This window comes from Bufo gargarizans, chromosome 1, assembly GCF_014858855.1.
Source record: "Bufo gargarizans isolate SCDJY-AF-19 chromosome 1, ASM1485885v1, whole genome shotgun sequence".
Classification (NCBI taxonomy): Eukaryota; Metazoa; Chordata; class Amphibia; order Anura; family Bufonidae; genus Bufo; species Bufo gargarizans.
Window position 1 is genome coordinate 381,106,601 of NC_058080.1, and position 22,284 is coordinate 381,128,884.

The following is a 22,284-nucleotide window of genomic DNA, read 5'->3' on the forward strand; positions in this document are numbered from 1 at the left end:
CTCACCGACTGTTGTGCGATGTAAGCACGCACTTGAACTCCACGTCCACATGTTAGCCAGGCTTTGTGATCAGCAGGGGGCTGTAGTGGAATACCAGCTGCAACATGATTGTCTCCTTTCCACTCATCCTCTGCACTTCACAAGTGACGAGTGGGCATGGATGTCTGACCTCTGTGAGCTTTTACGCAACTTTGAGGTATCAACACAGATGGTGAGCGGCGATGCTGCTATTATCAGCGTAACCATCCCACTTCTGTGTCTACTCAAACGCTCGCTGCTCACAATGAAAGCGGACGCTTTGCATGTGGAAGAGGTGGAAATGGGGAAAGACAGTACACGGGGTGATAGCCAGACCACCCTCAGTTCGTCTTCTCAGCGCAAATTGAATGATGATGAGGAGGAGGAGAAGTAGCAGGAGACGGATGCCTCCTCTACAAAGGGTAGTACCCATAGCAGGTTTATTCCATCTGTTCAGCGTGAATGGGTAGAAGAGGAGGAAGAGGATGAGCAGATTGAGAGTCATCCTCATGATGAGGACAGCGAAGTCTTGTCTGTTGGGACTCTGGCACACATGGCTGACTTTATGTTATGCTGCCTTTCCCGTGACCCTCGTGTTATACGCATTTTGGCCAACACTGATTACTGGTTGTTCACCCTTCTCGACCCCCACTACAAAGAGAACTTCTCATCTCTCATTCCTGTGGTGGAGAGGACTAGCAAAATGGTGCAATACCAGAAGGTCCTTGTGGAAAAATTGCTCCAAAAATTTCCAGCTGACTACGCTGGCGGCAGAGTACGTAGTTCCTTGGGCAACCGAGGAGGGGAGACAAGGGGAACACAAAGCAGTTCCAACAGAGGCAGGGCAACACTCTCCAAGGCCTGGGACAGTTTCATGACACCCCGCCAGCACCCTCACCCTGATGCACGGCCTAGTGTCACAAGGAGGGAAAAGTTTGGAAGATGGGGAAGAAGTACTTAACAGACCGTGTCAGCTTCCTCAGTGATCCCTCTGTGCCTTACAACTATTTGGTGTCCAATCTGGACACATGGCACGAACTGGCGCTCTACGCTTTGGAGGTGCTGGCCTGCCCCGCCGCCAGCATTTTGTCAGAGCGTGTATTTAATGCTGCTGGGGGCATAATAACTGATAAGCGCATCCACCTGTCAACTGAAAATGCTGACAGGTTGACCCATCTTCTCTACTCCCCTAGAGGAAAGCGGCTGAACATAAAGGCACTTTAAATGTGGCTTTTATGGTGTATTGAATACATTGTATTCCCATGCACCCGTTCCAAAACACTAAAAAGGGTATATGGTTCAATCTTCCTTTTCTCATCCTTCTCCTCCATCATATCAACATGCTTATTAGGCTGCTTTCGCTCCTAATGTTTTAGAGGGTCAGATCAGCAGCAGACCCTAACCCCTAATGTTTTAGATGGTCAGATCAGCAGCAGGCCCTCGCGCCTAATGTTTTAGAGGGTCAACAGCAGGCCCTTTCTCCTAATGTTTTTGAGGGTCACCAGCAGGCAATCAATCATAGTTTTTCAAGGGTGTGTATGATGCCCTCCTTTATGTGTAATAAAGGGTGTATTGGAGTGCCGATTCCTTGTAATTTTTGGCAGCCCTTTCACTTAGTGCATATGCTTTATGAGTGTAGGAGTCCCGCTACCTGAACAATTGTACCACAATGTGAGTGAGGCCCTTCTTTATGTGATATACTGGTTGTATCAGAGTGCCTCTTCCTTCTAAATTTTTGGCAGCACTTGCACTTTATATACAAGTAAATATACAGGAAAGAATGTTTCTAACAATTTTTCCTCTAAAATCAATTTCATCTTCGGTTTTGTGCGTTTTATTGTCTGTAAAAGTGGCATACTACTCGGAGAACATCGTTCCCAGCAGCGACCTTGGAGTCCAAGATGCATCCAGACATCCTCCCAATGCTGTTCCCGAACCATTTCAGTGGTGTTTCCATCAATTTCTGACCTTTCCTGTGAACCAGACACCCACCCCCCTCTTCATAGCAGGGGGGTGCCCGGTTGTCACACCCGTGACAGGTGGTAGAAGATCTGAAAGACTGGCTGCACGTCAGTGATCTGACTGCTTCTTTTGGTTTCACTTTGTCTATGTGTTGCTGGGATGTGCACACCTCCTTTTCAGGTGTAGATCTTGTGACCATTACTACTCTCTTCTTAGTCTGGCATTACCCATCACTCCTTGTGGTTGATAGCTCATTCTGGTTGTAGATTGTTTGGTGTCTGGATCTCTGCTGAGTTCCTGCTTTCCATTTACCCGGAGTTAAGTGTTTTTCATTTTTGTATTGTGTTTATTTCCCTGTCTCTTGGTACCAGACCTGAGGCAGACTCTTGTTCCTTCAGCTGGGAAGGACCAGGTCATCTGTGGCTCAATCACTATCTTCAGGGCCTTTTAGGCGGAACAAGGCTTAGTTTCCTGCGGATGAACAGTCCTACCATCAGGGTCTGTTCATTCTGTTAGACCTTTCCCTAGTTTGCAGGCCTTGTACCTTCTCCCTCACTTTTGTGTTTGGTGTGGAGTTCCCCTCTGTCATGGTCTTACCTTCTTGCTGTTCTCCTTCGTTTGACATGTGCTGGCGGCCATCTTGGTTTCTGGGTTTCTTGTAGCCTCCCACCCGGCGGCTTCTCCTTCCCACTGGGAGGAGCTGGATGCCTAGCTCATATATATAGGAGGTCTGTGGCTTCAGTTCCTTGCTTGGTCCTCCTGTGTTCACATGCTTCTAAGACTGCTGCTGCTTCTGGTTCCTGATCCTGGCCTCGTCTGACTACCCTGCTGGTTCCTGATCCAGGCCTCGTCTGACTACCCTGCTGGTTCCTGATCCAGGCTTCGTCTGACTACCCTGCTGGTTCCTGATCCAGGCTTCGTCTGATTACCCTCCTGGTTCCTGACCTCTGGCTTCGCAAGACCCTGCTTCGGTTTAGCCATCCGTTTGGACTTTTGCCTTACAGCTTGATTTTCAATAAAGCCTTCTTATTTCCACTTATCTCTTGTTGTACGTCTGGTTCATGGTTCCTTGACATTAGGACCAAGCCATGAATTCTGACGGTACAGGGCCATCCTCGCTACCTACACTGGTTGCCAGACTTGATCAGCAGGATCACCTGTTGGGTCGGTTCGCTGTGGCGTTGCAAACCCTGCTTGAACGCACGGCTCATTTAGCTTCCGTTGCCGATGGGTCGGTTGTCGCTCCTGGGCCCGCTCCTACTGCCGCTCCGGTTGTTGCGCCAGAGTCTACCCCGACACCTGTTGCTGCGCCTGCGGTGTTTCGGGGTATGACCGGTTCTGCCCCCCTTCCACAGCGCTTTGGGGGAGAGCCAACTCAGTGCCGAGGTTTCCTTAACCAGGTGGGCATTTATTTCGAGTTGCTGCCACATGCCTTTCCTACTGAGAGATCAAAGGTGGGCTTCTTGATCTCGCTGCTCTCGGACAAGGCCTTGGCCTGGGCCAGCCCTTTATGGGAGAACAACAATCCGGTGGTTGCCGAGTTTTCCGGTTTTGTTGCTTCTCTTCGGAAGGTATTCGATGTGCCGGCTCGTGCTGCCTCTGCTGCGAAGCTCCTTATGTCCATCAGACAGGGTTCACGATCCGTAGCTGAATATGCCATTGAGTTTCGTACCCTGGCAGCAGAGGTGGGCTGGAATAATGAGGCTCTGGTCGCTGCTTTCTCTCATGGTCTCTCGGATGCCTTGAAGGATGAGGTTGCAGCTAAGGACCTACCAGTGGAGCTCGAGTCTCTTATTTCTTTCCTGATTTTGATTGACACCAGACTCAGGGAGAGACCTTCCTTTAAGGAGAGCCTGCGGAGGTCTTCTAACAGATTGGCGCCTACGTTTGCTGTCCCACCCGTGCCTCCCTCTCCTCCCACGCCTCCTGGGGATGACTTGTCTGGGGGTGAACCCATGCAGCTGGGGTTTGCTCGCCTGTCCGAGGGGGAGAGGGCACTCCGGAGACGCGAGGGCCGATGCATGTACTGTGGTCTCGGTGGGCATTTTCGGTTGGCATGCCCGAACCGTCCGGGAAACGCTCGCACCTGAGATCCTGTCGGGGGCAGATCTTGGGTGGAGTCTCCTCGTCCCCGGTTTCCCGTGTTGACAAACCACTGATTACTGTTGTCCTCTCCTGGGTTGGGGGGCTCGGTGACGACTCAGGCGTTGGTGGACTCTGGTGCTGGTGGTTTGTTCATTGATAGTGTGTTCGCTGCCGCCAATTCCATTCCTCTGCAGCCTCGAGGTTCCCCACTGGCTCTTGAGGCGATAGACGTCAGACCCCTTCTGCCGCCACACGTGACTCATGAGACCCTTCCAGTGGGGATGGCCATTGGTGCCGTTCACAGAGAGTCGGTCTGTCTCCAGGTTATTTCGTCTCCACACTACTCGGTGGTCTTGGGGTACCCCTGGCTCCAGAAGCATAATCCGACTTTCGATTGGAGGTCGGCCGAGATCCTCTCGTGGTCACCGCAGTGTGGGGCTAGTTGCATCCATGGGTCTGTCAAGTTGCTGTGTACTTCCTCGGACTCTCTGTTGCCTCCTGAATACGAGGAGTACCGGGATGTATTCGATAAGGTGCGTGCGGTTGCCCTACCTCCGCACCGCCCATACGATTGTGCCATAGAGTTACAATCTGGTGCCGTTCCTCCTCGTGGCAAAGTCTATCCACTGTCGGTAGCGGAGAATGAGGCCATGGAGGAGTACGTGAGGGAGGCGCTTTCACGCGGACACATTCGCAAATCCTCGTCCCCGGCAGGGGCTGGATTTTTCTTTGTGAAAAAGAAGGGCGGTGAGTTGAGGCCTTGCATCGATTACAGGGGTCTCAATCGCATCACGATCAAGAACGCTTACCCGATACCCTTGATTTCCGAGCTGTTCGATCGCCTCAAAGGGGCCACGGTCTTTACCAAACTCGACCTGAGGGCGGCATATAACCTGGTAAGGATCAAGGCGGGCGATGAGTGGAAGACCGCGTTTAACACCAGGACCGGTCATTATGAATCCTTGGTTATGCCCTTTGGGTTGTGCAATGCGCCCGCAGTCTTCCAGGAATTCATCAACGATGTTTTCCGTGACCTGTTGCAGCAGTGTGTGGTGGTCTATTTGGATGACATCTTGGTATATTCTGAATCCATGGAGGCCCACATTCTGGATGTCAGACGAGTGTTGCAACGGTTACGAGAGAACAAGCTGTTCGGTAAGCTTGAGAAATGCGAATTTCACCGATCCCAGGTAACCTTCTTAGGTTACATCATTTCCGCTGACGGGTTCTCCATGGATCCTGAGAAGGTTTCGGCTGTCTTACAGTGGCCCCAGCCCAGTGGTCTTCGTGCCCTGCAGCGCTTTTTGGGCTTCGCCAATTATTATCGGAAGTTCATCAGGGACTTTTCCATGCTAGCCAAGCCTCTCACGGATCTGACCAGGAAGGGCAGTAATCCCCAGGTCTGGCCGCTCGAGGCCATCCGAGCTTTTGAGGCTCTAAAGTCCGCCTTTGTGTCGGCTCCGATTCTGTCGCATCCCAACCCTGGGTTGCCTTTTGTCCTCGAGGTGGACGCGTCTGAGACGGGAGTAGGCGCCCTTCTGTCTCAGCGTAGAACACCAGAGGGTCCTCTGCTTCCTTGTGGGTTTTACTCCCGGAAACTGTCTTCCGCGGAGTGCAACTATCAGATTGGTGACAGGGAGTTATTGGCCATCGTGCAGGCCCTTAAAGAATGGAGGCACTTGCTCGAGGGCTCGGTGGTTCCGGTTCTCATCCTGACGGACCACAAGAATCTGACCTACCTCTCTGAGGCCAAGAGATTGACACCACGTCAGGCCAGATGGGCTCTGTTCTTGTCACGTTTTAATTACGTGGTCTCCTACCTACCCGGTTCCAAGAACATCAGAGCGGATGCCTTATCACGGCAGTACTCCGAGCTGTCCGGGGAGGAGTCGATTCCGACTTCGGTCATACCTCCGAATCAGATCCTGGCCGCCATTCGCACCAGCCTGACCTCTCCCCTGGGTGAGCAGATTTTGGCGGCTCAATCTGGTGCTCCCTCTGGGAGACCCAACGGCAGATGTTTTGTGCCTGAGGAGTTGCGCACTCGGTTGTTGCGAACCTACCATAACTCCAAGGCCGCGGGGCATCCTGGAAAGAATCAGCTGTCCTGGGCTGTTTCACGTCTGTTCTGGTGGCCTTCTCTACGTTCCGACATCGCCGCATATGTAGCGGCATGCTCCGTTTGTGCCCAGAGTAAGTCCCCTCGGCACCGTCCGTTGGGCCTTTTGCAACCCATAGCCACCGGGGAGCGTCCATGGTCACACCTGGGGATGGATTTCATTGTGGACCTCCCTGCATCCCGAGGCCATACGGTCATTCTCATGATTGTGGATCGGTTTTCCAAAATGTGCCACTGTGTTCCTCTCAAGAAGTTACCCTCTGCACAAGAGTTGGCCACGATTTTTGCCAGGGAGGTCTTCCGGTTGCACGGTTTGCCCAAGGAGATTGTGTCGGATCGGGGGAGTCAGTTCGTGTCCAGGTTCTGGCGCTCCTTTTGCTCCCAGTTGGGGATTCATCTCTCTCCTGCCTTGGGCTGAGTTTGCCAGGAACACGGCGGTGAACTCTTCCTCTGGGACGTCTCCCTTCATGGCCAATTATGGGTTCCAACCTGCCGTGTTACCGGAGGTATTCTCTCCCCAGGATATTCCGGCTGTGGAGGATCACCTTTCCGTCCTACGTGCTTCTTGGGTACAGATCCAGAGGTCCCTTGAGGTCTCTGCGCAGCGCCAGAGACTCCAGGCTGATCGCAGACGAGCGCCCGCTCCTTCCTACCAGGTCGGAGACCGCGTATGGTTGTCCACCCGCAACCTCAACCTTCGAGTGCCCACTCCCAAGCTGGCGCCTCGCTTTGTTGGTCCCTTCCGAGTGCTTCGCAGGGTAAACCCGGTAGCCTATGCCCTTGCGCTTCCTCCTGGCATGCGGATCTCCAACGTGTTTCATGTCTCCCTGTTGAAGCCACTGGTGTGTAAACGTTTCACTTCCTCGGTTCCTCGGCCTCGTCCGGTCCAAGTGGGCAATCGTGAGGAATATGAGGTGAGCAATATCCTGGACTCACGCCTGGTCCGCGGTCGGGTGCAGTTTTTGGTCCATTGGCGTGGTTATGGTCCAGAGGAGCGTTCCTGGGTTCCCTCCGCAGATGTCCATGCTCCTGCCTTGCTCCGAGCCTTCCACGCACGCTTCCCTCAGAAACCGTTCTTTACTCCGCGGAGGAGGGGCCCTTGAGGGGGAGGTACTGTCATGGTCTTACCTTCTTGCTGTTCTCCTTCGTTTGACATGTGCTGGCGGCCATCTTGGTTTCTGGGTTTCTTGTAGCCTCCCACCCAGCGGCTTCTCCTTCCCACTGGGAGGAGCTGGATGCCTAGCTCATATATAGGAGGTCTGTGGCTTCAGTTCCTTGCTTGGTCCTCCTGTGTTCACATGCTTCTAAGACTGCTGCTGCTTCTGGTTCCTGATCCTGGCCTCGTCTGACTACCCTGCTGGTTCCTGATCCAGGCCTCGTCTGACTACCCTGCTGGTTCCTGATCCAGGCTTCGTCTGACTACCCTGCTGGTTCCTGATCCAGGCTTCGTCTGATTACCCTCCTGGTTCCTGACCTCTGGCTTCGCAAGACCCTGCTTCGGTTTAGCCATCCGTTTGGACTTTTGCCTTACAGCTTGATTTTCAATAAAGCCTTCTTATTTCCACTTATCTCTTGTTGTACGTCTGGTTCATGGTTCCTTGACACCCTCCCACACCACACCGTGACACTGGTTCAATACTCTGGTTCTCCCATTGACTTCCATTGTGCTTGGGTGCTCTGTAGAGCACCCAAGCATCCCAAAGTGTTCTACTCAAGCACCAGAGCACCCAAGCACTTTGGTGGTCGATCAACACTAGTCAACACCTCCAGCTCTTGTCTGCACAAGTGTTCATAAATGTTTTATAAGGTTCATGAGTTTGGGTTATTATTTATTGCTGGAACAGTTGCACAGCTATCTAGAATGGTGATGCTCATGATATGTCACATAACTCTTTTCCAGTTGGAAAGCCAAGGAAAAGGCTCCTTCACCAAAATATTTCATGGGTTACGCAGAGATGCAGATGGAGAGGAGGAGCACAAAGTTGATGTTCTGCTGAAAATTCTTGATGCCACTCACCAGCATTACCAAGAGGTAAAGCGTTTACTGCTTACAGACAGTAAAAGGGGTTCTGCTTTCAATGACCTATCCTAACCTGGCAATCCAGGCAATCAGCTGTTTGAAGAGGAGACAGCACTTCATGTGAGCGCTTGAATGGAGTACTTGTAATTTCACTATGCCACCACTACAGGGGAGATGACGCGTAGTATAATGAAGGAGCGCTGCATCCTCTTCGAACAGCTAATAGGAGGGGGTGCCAGGTGTTGGATAGGAGGAGGATAGTTCATCAATATAAAGCCTCTGAACAACCCATTTTAATTATTATTATTTTTGGTTCTGGAGAAGGTGAAATGAAAATTCCTCCACACATTAAAAGGATTATCCTATTAAAGCAATTAATATGCAATTAAGAATAATTTTCCTCACTGGTAGCACCCATGTGTTTATTCTTCTGGTCTACCTTCTAAACTAACATGGCCAGTAGCTTCCTTACTCCCTTCCCCTACCCTAGGCACCAACATTGTGATCTCATCGCGAAGCAGGTGAAGCGGCCCAGACACCTTTCATTTAATCATCCCTACTTCTAAATTCATACAAATAGATATCTATTTCTAGTTAGTGGAGAGGAAATTGTAGAGACATTATTACATTGAGCAGGTGGTTGATGAGCTACTGCCTACCTATACAAAGGTAAAAAAAAAAAGCTATTTCTGGTCCATCAAGTATTTGAGTTTATGTCTTACTAGTTATAGCTATTACTATAGTTCCTATTTCTGACTACTGATGCAAGTTGCTGTTTCTCTCTAACATTTTTAGCTCTGAAATCTGAGCTTTTATTCCCTTTATGTAGACCTTTTCTTTGTTTAAAACTTGTGGAAACCAATAAAAATCTTACTGTAAAAAAAAATATGTACTGGTATGTCATTGCCAACCAAACTTGGCACTTCAACCTGGCCACAATTTTAACCCCCAGCAGCCAATTTCAGATTGCTGAATACACCAGACCCCTAGAGAAGGGCCCTGGCTATAATCTGTAGCAACTTTACACAAAGACACATGACAACAGTAATATAAAATTCTAAACTAAAGAAAATTTTGTAGCCAAATCATTGGAATTTTAAAAAAATTCTATTCGGCCGGTTTGCCGAATTAAAAAAAAAAATCTGGTTCAATTCAAATTTATTTGCGGCGAATCATGTAAAAAAAAAAAGGCTATTTCCTGGCTGCAGAGAGCCTTTATAGTGGTGTAGAACACTGTGCCTTGCAGTAACACGCATAGGGAGTCTGCTGTTGTAGTGAAATTATACTGTGAGTCCATATGACATTAGAATCACTGCACACTTCACTTATTTGGGCAGTCACGGGGCCATAACTGACCAAATAACTCAAGTATGAACTTAGCCTTACAGGTCGATGTTAGCGCCAAGAAAAAGTGCACTCCTTTTACACCGTCATCAGCTGATTCCACATAGATGTCTACAGAACCTGTTCTATTAAACGCTTATACAAATAGAGCCCCCCTGACAAAGTGGAAAGGGTGTCAGCAGTAAGTTTGTGTTAACGTCACTGATTATTTTGCCCTTCCTCTGATCCGTCAGAACAATAACGCCCAAAAAACGGATCCTGTCTGTTGGGCATCCGCCTTCACTCGGTCAGCATTTGGTCAGTAATACATCAGTATTGCTAATGCCCCCAAAAAAACAGGAGTGGATCCAAAACCGAGATGACCGGGTCAACCATTCAAGAACTGCTAGGTTGCTGGTCAAGACACGACCGCTAGATGACACAGGGAGCTCCGGCCTTTCACTGCGACTCCTGCTGCCATGCCCCCTTAGGGTCCATTCACACGTCTGTTGTTTCTTTCCTGATCTGTTCCGTTTTTTGCGGAACAGATCTGGACCAGTTCTGTACCCATTCATTTTCAATGGGTCCTGAAAAAAAATTGGACATTGTGCTGTCCGATTTTTTTCAGGACCCATTGAAAATGAATGGGTACAGAACTGGTCCAGATCTGTTCCGCAAAAAACGGAACAGATTAGGAAAGAAACAACGGACGTGTGAATGGACCCTTACTCTGCTGCGACCTCTGCCAGAAATATTTAGGTCTCTGCCACTCCCCTGTGCAGGGCCTGTCACTTCTCTGTCTGACATACTGTTAGATCAGATAAATAAAAAAAAAGGAAATTAAAACACCCCAATAATTTTCTCACTTCACCACACAACAGCTAATAAGCCCTTTTTTCACACTAATACACACAAAAAAGGGCTTTATAACATATAACTGCACTTCTGAATGGCAAATATATTTTTATTTTGCCACTATTACACAACAAAAAGGGCCTTATAACATATAACTGCACCACTAAACGGCAAATATACCGGTATTTTTCTTTTTCCACTTATACGCGCCACAACAGGCTATAAAACATATAACTGCACCGCTGAATGGCAAACATATTTTTATTTTGCCACTATAACACGACAAAAAGGGCTTTATAACATATAACTGCTTTGCTAAACGGCAAATATATTTTACTTTTGCCACTAATACACGACACAAAAGGCTTTAGAACATATAACTGCACCTCTGAACGGCAAATATATATTTCTTTTGCCACTAATACACAACAAAAACACAAATTCACCACACAATTCACCACACAATGGCTAATAAGCCCTTTTTTTCCACTAATACAAGCCAAAAATGCTTTAGAACATATAACTGCACCGCACTAGGGCAAATAAGACATATAAATATTTCCTTGCAATAAACCCTGTTAATGGCTGTATCAAACAGCACTTGCACCCCAATAACAAGAACAGTTTTCTGGAATTACAGAGCTGTATAATAGCAATTTGGATCCGCAGTCAATGCAGCAAGGTGTAATAGGATTGTTCCTATTACCAAGGCTGTAACCTCCCCTACTGAACCCTGTTCAACATAAATGCTGTGGAATGATTCCTCCCTATCCTTTCCCTACACCTTGAATAATCGTTCCCTGCACTTGTAAATAGTTTTTTTAGCACAATGACTTTTTTTTAGCACTGTCCCTAGCGCCTCCTGACATCTCTCCCTGCACTAAGTACACTGGAAAATGGCAGAATCCAAGATGGCTGATGCTATTTATAGGGCTGTGACATCACAAGACGAGCTGGCTGCTGATTGGCTGCATGCATGGCATTATGGGTGATCGTTACCACGAAGCGTGAGGAAATTCGTTACCACGAAGCGTGAGGAAACTCGGGTTCGGTGCGAACCAAATTTTTCCTGAAATTCAAATCAAATTCCACTTCGTCAACTTAGATTCGCTCATCTCTAGTGTTTACTGATATTGAGTGCAAAAAAACAAACAAACACCCAGAACATTTATGATCATCAGTCTATATCCATTCTTGACAGATCATGCATTTTTAACTTATGAAACATGAAATGTTTGTTTCCTAGTGTATTTCAAATGATATTTTGGGAGATATAAAGGAAATATATTATATGATAATTTGAACTTACAGTTTTTTACTTACTTTTAGTCTTTTCTAGAAGCAGCAAGCTTAATGAACCAACTTTCTCACAAACACCAAGTCCTTCTACATGGAGTTTGTGTTGGAAAACAGAGTAAGTGTATCCCACTGGTCGATTCACATTGTTCTGTTGCTTTCATGTGTGCCTAGTTTTACATGTGTGCCTTAATTTATGTTATTGTCACAAAACACCCCATTACCCCATCTCCCTGACCACGTGATTAGGTGTGAGTCTTCCTTCCTTTTTGTTCCCAGGAAAATCTATTTTTGGTTAAAAAAAATAATAATACATTTGTCCACGTTAGATACTGTTTGCAACCAAGACAGTCAAACGATAAATCAGTGCTCTATAATGGCCAGAATAATATCTCCTATTTAGGAGCTGCAATTTTGCCTCTTTAGATCCTGTTCATACTTTTGCAATCGAGCAAAAGTATAGAAAGAAAAAAAATCTCTTTTTTGGATGTCATCCATTTGTCAATGTAAAATCACACTATACCTGCACTATACCACACTATACCTTTGTGAACAAGGGTACAGCCAAATGTTCATTTTTTTATGCAGATCTTAAAGCCAAAACCAGCAGTGGCTTCAAGAGAGAGAAGTACTATATGTTGTTAATACTTTCTTGCCTTTAATGATCCACTCCTACCCTATGTGCTTATTTTAGAAAATGTAACACACAAGTTGCTGTGTTAAAGGAGTTGTCCCATCTTGATGTTTTCAGGGGATTGAGCGCCAGCCCTAGGTGGTTAGGCTTGTAGAAACATTTGAACGGGCCAGCGCTCTACTGTTTCCAAAACTCCCATTGTAGTGCAGCTTGTTCTGCTATGGTGTTTACATAACTCTCATTCACTACAACAGGGTGCCTCTTAATTTTGAAGCTCATCAGTGTATCAGATAAAAAATTTGCATTAATTCATGTGTGGGAAAATGTTTCTTTATATTTGGAATTGGTCCTTTATAATTCATGTAGTATACTGCAAAACAATAGTACTGTGGTAACTGAGTATTTGTATTGTTTTCTAGTTGTTATGGTTCAGGAATATGAGACTCTGGGTGCCGTAGATCTTTACTTGAAGCGAAGGCAACAGAAAGGCCCTATACCGATAAGCTGGAAGCTAGAAGTTGTCAAACAACTTGCATATGCCCTCTGCTACATGGTAAGGATTGGACCACAGTATTTATATCTTACATATGTAGCACTGTGGTGTCTTTTGTGTATCTTGCTTTGCTTTGCATTAGAATCTTTTATAGGTGGGGCAAAGCCTATCCCAGCCGGCCAGATTTACTATAACTTATACCAGAAACTGGCGTAAGTTATAGCCCTAGTCTATGCCAGCCCCTGGCTGGCGTAGATTTGAGATACTGGCACACAGAGTGCCAGAGATGCGCCTAACCTATTAAGAGGTACCTGCCTCTTAACAAATAAGGCACATTTTACTCCAATGCACAGGGGATAAAGACTGATGTATGGGAATGCCAGTCTTGATAAATATCACTCAGTGGATCTTCTACTACGCAAGCTGCAGAGTTATACCTGCTATTGTACAGGCCATCCAGTAAGAATCTGTGCACTAGAAGTGGCTTCTTCTGAACACCACTGGACGCATGAGGTGGACATTCTAAGAGCGAATCAAAACTAGACCAGAGGAACCATAACCAGTATGTAAACATGATATTTAGACACAGTAACATGTTTAAAAAAAAAAAACTGATTTGAAACTTTTTTAAGTTTTGCCTGATCTTTCAATACAGCAATTTATTGTGGGACGAGTGCTGTTGGTTGTGGGAAGACTTTACTGCTAGAGCTATAATAACAGTAATTAGTGACAATAAACATTCTTGATAGAATTAACATTTTATTTTATTTTTTTCTTGACTGTGGTGCATTAGTATGAAATGTTGTATATCATGGATGTAGGTGTTTTTTGTGTTTTCATCCCCTACGGATAAGGTCATTACCAGAATACTAGTACACAGTTATTGCATGAGGCACAAAAACACATCTTGGTGCAAAACATTTTTTTACTGCACGGTTGTACAACTGAAACATTTTCTTCATTTTCTTAAATCATAATTAATCCCCATTTTTTCACACAAATCTTTCCATGTTAACGTGACACAGTGACTGTTGTCCCACTTCACTTTTTCTGGGCAGCTTACAACATTTTCCATAATGTCAAAAATATTGTATCTTGAATTGCAATAAAAAAAACTGCTATGTTGCAAAATTTCGATATAATAAGGGGAATAAGAAGTTTCAACAAAGAAATTACACTTAAAAAACAGCTAAGCATTATACAGTATAATTTTTAAATATAACACTATTTTCATTTCTGTGAACAGCTATAACAATTTTGTGATTTAAATGTTTTTTTTGGAGGTTTACATTGATGGTTTTCTGTTGAGATAAATGGGTTCCCCACCAATCAGCAGAACCAAAGAAGCAGTGGCGTTCGTTGGAACATACATGTGCTTCTGCCTTTGGTTGGCCCATTCGATTGAACTGAGCTTAGCTGCAGTACTAGACACAGCACCTTCAACAGTCGGGGGCTGAGTTGTGCTATTGGTCAGTGCTCCCTATTAGAGATGAGAGAATTTCTTAAGATTCAGTTCAGGTCCGATTCGGCTGAATGGGCTGACAAATTCAATTCAGGTCCAAATAAATTCTACCCGAATTGAAAGTGTTCCAATAGCCTGGACATTTCTCACTTCTCTCTCGATGGTCATGAATCGAATCACACAAGTTTCTGTTTTGTAGAATCTGAACTTCTTGAAAAATTCGGGTCACATTTCTGAATTTTAGAATAGATTTATTCATCTCTACTCCACATTTATTTTTCTTCCTTATCCATAATTACATGTTCTATTGCTGCATGTAGGCAGTTGAACTCTGCCTGATCCTTATATTCCCCAATATCTCTAGCATTTTGCTTAAAGGGTAACTAAACCTCTGATAAAAAAAATGAAGGGGCAGCAGCTCTGTTCCTAATATTCTGCCCATTCGGCTTTCATCGCCCCTGCTTGGCATATGGAGTGTGCGGAGTACAGATCCTATATTCTTTCTATGAATCCATACTCTGCACGCTTTATAAGCTAAGTCATTGAAAGCAAACTAGACAGAGTGATCTCAGCAGCGCTGCTGCCCTTTCAGTTTTTATCAAAGGTTTATTTACACTTTTTAAGGCTTATTTTTTACCTTTTTGCTGTCAATTCCAGTCACTTCACGGCACACAATTTAGTTATGACTTTTCATATAGCATTTTTGTCTGTAGACTCCAATGGGCTTTTTAAACTATAAAAATAAACTAAAATGGTGAACAACTAAAAGACATTTACAACTGAAAGGGGGGAGATTTATCAAGGCTGGTGCTTTCTGCACCTGTCTTGATACCCCTGCGCTGCCAGAGGATGTGCCTAATTTAGGACAAGGTGCAAGCCTCATCATAAATTAGGCACATTCTCCTGCAGTCCGTGCGCCTAACCAGAATTCTACGACAGCTCAGAGCTGCCGCAGAATTCTGGCTTTCGTTTATGCAAGAAAACTGGCGTACATGAAGATAAATTTTATGCAGAGGTTGGCCATATCCCTTCCCACCCTTTGCCATGCCCCCTTTCAAAAAAGTGGCAAGGACGGCAAAAAGTGGCACATGCAACAATTTTTTAACGCCACTTTTCAGGCACACAGGGAATCTATCCAAAAACTTTTGGTGTCCTTACAAGTCGTTTTTAATAACCCAAAAACTGACCCAGTCACCTAATAGTTCTGAAGTTGAGTGAGCCGGCTCAAGGTCACGACACAGACACACTTAGGCTACTTTTACACTGGCGTTTGGTGCGGATCTGTCATGGATATGCACAGACTGATCCGTTCTGATAATACAACCGTCTGCATCCGTTCAGAGCGGATCCGTTTGTATTCTCTTTAACATAGCCAAAGCGGATCCATCTTGAACACCATTGAAAGTCAATGGGGGACGGATCCATTTTCTATTGTGCCATATTGTGTCAGTGAAAATGGATCCGTCCCCATTGAAAGACACCAAAACGCTGTAAGCTGGTGTTCGCCATCAGCCAAACTGATGCATTCTGAGCGGATCCTTATCCATTCAGAATGCATTAAGGGCAAAACTGATCCGCTTTGGACCGCTTGTGAGATCCCTGAACGGATCTCACAAAGGGAAACCAAAACGCCAGTGTGAAAGTAGCCATACAAGATGTGTTCCTCGTAATGCCCTTTTTTTATGAGCAGTGGAGGTATTTATACACAAACAAACACAGACACCCCTTGAGTTACTATGTTTAGTTTGAGATAAGAAAATTAAGTCCCCCTCCTATGTAAGTGCATGTTATAGATTTACAAAATGGATGCCTTTATGCTTTCCCTCACAAATCCCCCCTTTTGTGAATAATTTCAGGTATAGCCTAGGAGATACATTGACATGTGTAATCACACATTCAGAAGTTGCCTATATCTTCACCTGATTACCTCCTGAGCATCCTGCAAATTACATCACAATTGCACATTTCAATTATATCCTGGATTTTTCCAGGGGGAGATTATCCAGTCCTCTTTCAACATCTTATTAAGAGTCCATATATTCTTTGCACCAGGATTAATGGCCACAAAAAGGATGAGAGGCATCATCTCTTCCAGTTTCAACTCTCAAAACTTTCTTGCAATGGCTGTCATGGACCCAATTTATCTTTCCTGGAGTTGACAAGAGGACGTTTGAAGGGTTCCTCAAACTGGCTATCAAGGCTTTTCCTGACATCTCTCCTCAGGACCACCTAGTGTTCTGGTTCCAAAGAGTGACTCCCTTCAAGACTGTTGATCTGGAATTGGGATCTGGAATAGATGCAAACACCTGTTTATGTACCTTATTTAATTGTGCCTGTACGGTCTGCACATACTCTGACAATGAACTTTGTTTCCTTGCCAATACCTGTGGAAAATACAAGCTAGTATGAAGGGCAGACCCAAAGAGGATTTCATAAGGGAAGAATCTAGTTTTTCTACTTGGAGTGTACCTGATTGAGAACAAGGCTAGGCTACATGTAAGCAATCAACTCAATTCTTCCCCGTCTCTTCCATGGCTTTTTGAATTTTCAATTTAACTGCACCATTCCTTCTTTTGACTTTTCCAGAACTTTGTGGGTGGCATGGAACATGTAATGCTTGTTGGATGCCTAAGGCCTCTGTCTCTGCTTTCATGATTTCCCCTGTGAAGTGTGTATCCCTCTCACTTTTACTTCTGGAACCTTATATCTGCATACTACTTCCTTGAACAGTTTCTGAGCGGTGGCTTTTGGAATAGCATGTGCCTCTGGCCAGGCTTCAGACCATCCAGAGAAGTCTACTCAGACCAGGACATACTCTTAATTACCCACCTTAGATAGTTACAGTATATGTAGTCCACCTGCGATCTCTGAAATGGGTAATCTGGTCTTGTGGTGCTCTTACTAGGGTTATGCCTTGCACATGTAAGGCATCCCTGTAAAAACAATTTTCGGCAGCATCCTGAAACCCTGGGGCAAACCAGTTCTGTAAAACTATGGCCCTTGAAGTTATGGACCACTGACTGGGACAGTGTGGCCATAATGGAAAACAAACAACGGGACAGACAGACCTTAGTGTGTATACGCCAGAACCCTCCTTCTCCTTGTATGACACCTACCTCCATCCACACCTTTTTCCTTGTAAGGGGATGTACGGTTCTGGAGGGTCTTTAGCAGTCCTACCTCTACTGCAAGCATGGCTGATGGGGCAGCCGCTATCAAGGCTAGTAATGCTGCCTTTCTGGCCACCTGATCTGACTATATATTCCCTACAGCTTCACACCTTCACCATAGCTGCTCTTTGATGTAATAGCAGTGAATCCAATAGTTGTTGTACAGCCTCAGCATTCTTTATAGGCTTACCTACAGAGCTCAAGAACTGCGGCTCTGCCAAATGGCTCCAAAGTCATGTGCTACAACAAATGCATACCTTGAGTCCATATGGATGGTCATGTCTTTTCCCTTAGCCAGATTGCAGGCTGCAGTGAGTGCCTTCATCTCTACCTCTTGTGTCAAGCAACTATAAGGGAGTTGTTTCTTTATCACTGCCTCACCATTTTGGACTATGGCATACCTAGCAATTAATCTTCCTCGGTCTTTCTCCCATGATCTTAAGCCATCTACAAAATACTCAGCAGGAGGGTTATTGAGTGGTACACCAGTAATATTGGGCAAACCACTTGTTTCCATACCTATCAATGCTTCATTATCATATTTGTGTGTCATGTTAAATGGGTATACCTCACTTACTAATTTGAAAATTAGACACTGGATTTCACCTTGTTCTCCACTTTCTCCATATCCTCCCCCTTTTCTAAATCCACCAGCATCAAGGTGGTCAGATTCAGAACATTGCAATACTTCACTAGATTGGAGGGTAAGAGAAATGAAACTTCATATTTGGTGAATCTAACTTTGAAACTGTTTTTGGTCTAGCTGTAGACAGGTGTCTGGTTTAGTAAAATATCAGACACCAGGCGGACGGCTAATACTGACAGCTTAGTTGGGTTTTTGTCAGCCTCTGTATGTTCATGGACACTACAACTGGTAAATTACTTTGCACTTGTAAGAATGGATACCAATGGTAGCAGTGCGACACTGCCTTTGTTTGTATGTTTATTCTTTAAATATTTGAAAACTTAATAAAAACAGTTAAAAAAATAAAAAAATAAATAAAAATAAAATAAAAATATCAGACACCACATGGAGCACTTGCAGGTTTTTAACAAGTTCAGCTGCAGCCGCAACTATTCATACACAAATGGAGATCCTATGATTACAGGGTCCAGAACCACAGAGTAATACCCCAACAGTCTCTGCCTGCCTCCATGGTCTTGGTTGAAGAATCCTCTAGCTTGCCTTGCTTATTCATGGCAAAATAATACAAAAGTCTTGGAGTCAGGGATGCCTAGTTCAAGGGGCAGCAATCAATGCACATTTCATGTTATAAAATGCATCTATTGCCTCTGCAATTGTTTTTCCGACTTGAGACATGCAAACAATGGGCCCCTGTACTAGAAGCACAAGATCCAGAGGCAACATAACTTTTTTTTTCTCAAGAAAAAAAGAAAAGAACTGCAGTGGATCTATGCAACTCCCAACTATCCAGAAACCCCCCAGTGAACAGAGAGGGGGAAGTTTGCTTCTCCCTCCCGTTTATGTCATCTAAATCCCTCCCCTCATGGTTGAGCTTTGAGACATTCCTCTACTAGTTAGTTTTCCATTTGGCAAGAAAGGGATGCAAATTAGCTCTTAACTAGAGTTGAGCGAACACCTGGATGTTCGGGTCCGAGAAGTTCGGCCGAACTTCCCGGAAATGTTCGGGTTCGGGATCCGAACCCGACCCGAACTTCGTCCCGAACCCGAACCCCATTGAAGTCAATGGGGACCCAAACTTTTCGGCACTAGAAAGGCTGTAAAACAGCCCAGGAAAGGGCTAGAGGGCTGCAAAAGGCAGCAACATGTAGGTAAATCCCCTGCAAACAAATGTGGATAGGGAAATGAATAAAAATAAAAATAAAATAAATAAAAATTAACCAATATCAATTGGAGAGAGGTCCCATAGCAGAGAATCTGGCTTCACGTCACCCACCACTGTAACAGTCCATTGTCATATATTTAGGCCCCGGCACCCAGGCAGAGGAGAGAGGTCCCGTAACAGAGAATCTGGCTTCATGTCAGCAGAGAATCAGTCTTCATATCCTAGCAGAGAATCATGCTTCACGTCACCCAACACTGGAACAGTCCATTGTCAGATATTTAGGCCCAGGCACCCAGGCAGAGGAGAGAGGTCCCGTAACAGAGAATCTGGCTTCATGTCAGCAGAGAATCAGTCTTCATATCATAGCAGAGAATCATGCTTCACGTCACCCAACACTGGTACAGTCTATTGTCAGATATTTAGGCCCAGGCACCCAGGCAGAGGAGAGAGGTCCCGTAACAGAGAATCTGGCTTCATGTCAGCAGAGAATCAGTCTGCATGTCATATCAGAGAATCAGGCTTCACGTCACCCAACACTGGTACAGTCCATTGTAAGATATTTAGGCCCAGGCACCCAGGCAGAGGAGAGAGGTCCAGTAACAGAGAATCTGGCTTCATGTCAGCAGAGAATCAGTCTTCATATCATAGCAGAGAATCATGCTTCACGTCACCCAACACTGGTACAGTCCATTGTCAGATATTTAGGCCCCGGCACCCAGGCAGAGGAGAGAGGTCCCATAACAGAGAATCTGGCTTCATGTCAGCAGAGAATCAGTCTTCATATCATAGCAGAGAATCATGCTTCACGTCACCCAACACTGGTACAGTCCATTGTCAGATATTTAGGCCCAGGCACCCAGGCAGAAGAGAGAGGTGCCGTAACAGAGAATCTGGCTTCATGTCAGCAGAGAATCAGTCTTCATATCATAGCAGAGAATCATGCTTCACGTCACCCAACACTGGTACAGTCCATTGTCAGATATTTAGGCCCCGGGACCCAGGCAGAGGAGAGAGGTCCCGTAACAGAGAATCTGGCTTCATGTCAGCAAAAAATCAGTCTTCATATCATAGCAGAGAATCATGCTTCACGTCACCCACCACTGTAACAGTCCATTGTCATAAATTTAGGCCCCGGCACCCAGGCAGAGGAGAGAGGTCCCGTAACAGAGAATCTGGCTTCATGTCAGCAGAGAATCAGTCTTCATATCATAGCAGAGAATCATGCTTCACGTCACCCAACACTGGTACAGTCCATTGTCAGATATTTAGGCCCCGGCACCCAGGCAGAGGAGAGAGGTCCCGTAACAGAGAATCTGGCTTCATGTCAGCAGAGAATCAGTCTTCATATCATAGCAGAGAATCATGCTTCACGTCACCCAACACTGGTACAGTCCATTGTCAGATATTTAGACCCAGGCAGAGGAGAGAGGTCCCGTAACAGAGAATCTGGCTTCATGTCAGCAAAGAATCAGTCTTCATATCATAGCAGAGAATCATGCTTCACGTCAGCCACCACTGTAACAGTCCATTGTCATAAATTTAGGCCCCGGCACCCAGGCAGAGGAGAGAGGTCCCGTAACAGAGAATCTGGCTTCATGTCAGCAGAGAATCAGTCTTCATATCATAGCAGAGAATCAGGCTTCACGTCAGCCACCACTGTAACAGTCCATTGTCATAAATTTAGGCCCTGGCACCCAGGCAGAGGAGAGAGGTCCCGTAACAGAGAATCTGGCTTCATGTCAGCAGAGAATCAGTCTTCATATCATAGCAGAGAATCAGGCTTCACGTCACCCAACACTGTAACAGTCCATTGTCAGATATTTAGGCCCAGGCACCCAGGCAGAGGAGAGAGGTCCCGTAACAGAGAATCTGGCTTCATGTCAGCAGAGAATCAGTCTTCATGTCATAGCAGAGAATCAGGCTTCACGTCACCCACCACTGTAACAGTCCATTGTCAGATATTTAGGCCCCGGCACCCAGACAGAGGAGAGGTTCATTCAACTTTGGGTTGCCCCTCAATATAATGGTAAAATGAAAATAAAAATAGGATTGAATGAGGAAGTGCCCTGGAGTACAATAATATATGGTTAAGGGGAGGTAGTTAATGTCTAATCTCCACAAAAGAAAGGACAGGTCCTGTGGGATCCATGCCTGGTTCATTTTTATGAACGTCAGCTTGTCCACATTGGCTGTAGACAGGCGGCTGCGTTTGTCTGTAATGACGCCCCCTGCCGTGCTGAATACACGTTCAGACAAAACTCTGGCCGCCGGGCAGGCCAGCACCTCCAAGGCATAAAAGGCTAGCTCTGGCCACGTGGACAATTTAGAGACCCAGAAGTTGAATGGGGCCGAACCATCAGTCAGTACGTGGAGAAGTGTGCACACGTACTGTTCCACCATGTTAGTGAAATGTTGCCTCATGCTAACACGTTGCGTATCAGGTGGTGGTGCAGTTAGCTGTGGCGTGTTGACAAAACTTTTCCACAACTCTGCCATGCTAACCCTGCCCTCAGAGGAGCTGGCCGTGACACAGCTGCCTTGGCGACCTCTTGCTCCTCCTCTGCCTTGGCCTTGGGCTTCCACTTGTTCCCCTGTGACATTTGGGAATGCTCTCAGTAGCGCGTCTACCAACGTGCACTTGCACTCGCGCATCTTCCTATCACGCTCCAGTGCAGGAAGTAAGGTGCGCACATTGTCTTTGTACCGTGGATCCAGCAGGGTGGCAACCCAGTAGTCCGCACACGTTAAAATGTGGGCAACTCTGCTGTCGTTGCGCAGGCACTGCAGCATGTAGTCGCTCATGTGTGCCAGGCTGCCCAGAGGTAAGGACAAGCTGTCCTCTGTGGGAGGCGTATCGTCCTGCGTTTTCCCCCAGCCACGCACCAGTGATGGGCCCGAGCTGCGTTGGGTGCCACCCCGCTGTGACCATGCTTCATCCTCATCCTCCTCCACCTCCTTCTCACCCTCGTCCTCCTCGTCCTCCAGTAGTGGGCCCTGGCTGGCCACATTTGTACATGGCCTCTGCTGTTGCAAAAAACC

The 22,284-nt window shown here is 46.1% G+C and overlaps 1 protein-coding gene across 2 annotated transcripts in view; it reads left to right on the forward strand.

Moving 5' to 3' along the window:
* JAK3 (Janus kinase 3) overlaps positions 1–22,284 on the forward strand; it is a 283,985-nt gene that overhangs the window by 190,198 nt on the left and 71,503 nt on the right. For both annotated transcript variants that reach the window (XM_044285317.1, XM_044285325.1), the window contains exons 12-14: positions 8,085–8,216; positions 11,712–11,796; positions 12,732–12,865. In XM_044285317.1, the coding sequence (XP_044141252.1) occupies positions 8,085–8,216; positions 11,712–11,796; positions 12,732–12,865 (351 nt within the window). The remainder of the gene's footprint in view (positions 1–8,084; positions 8,217–11,711; positions 11,797–12,731; positions 12,866–22,284) is intronic.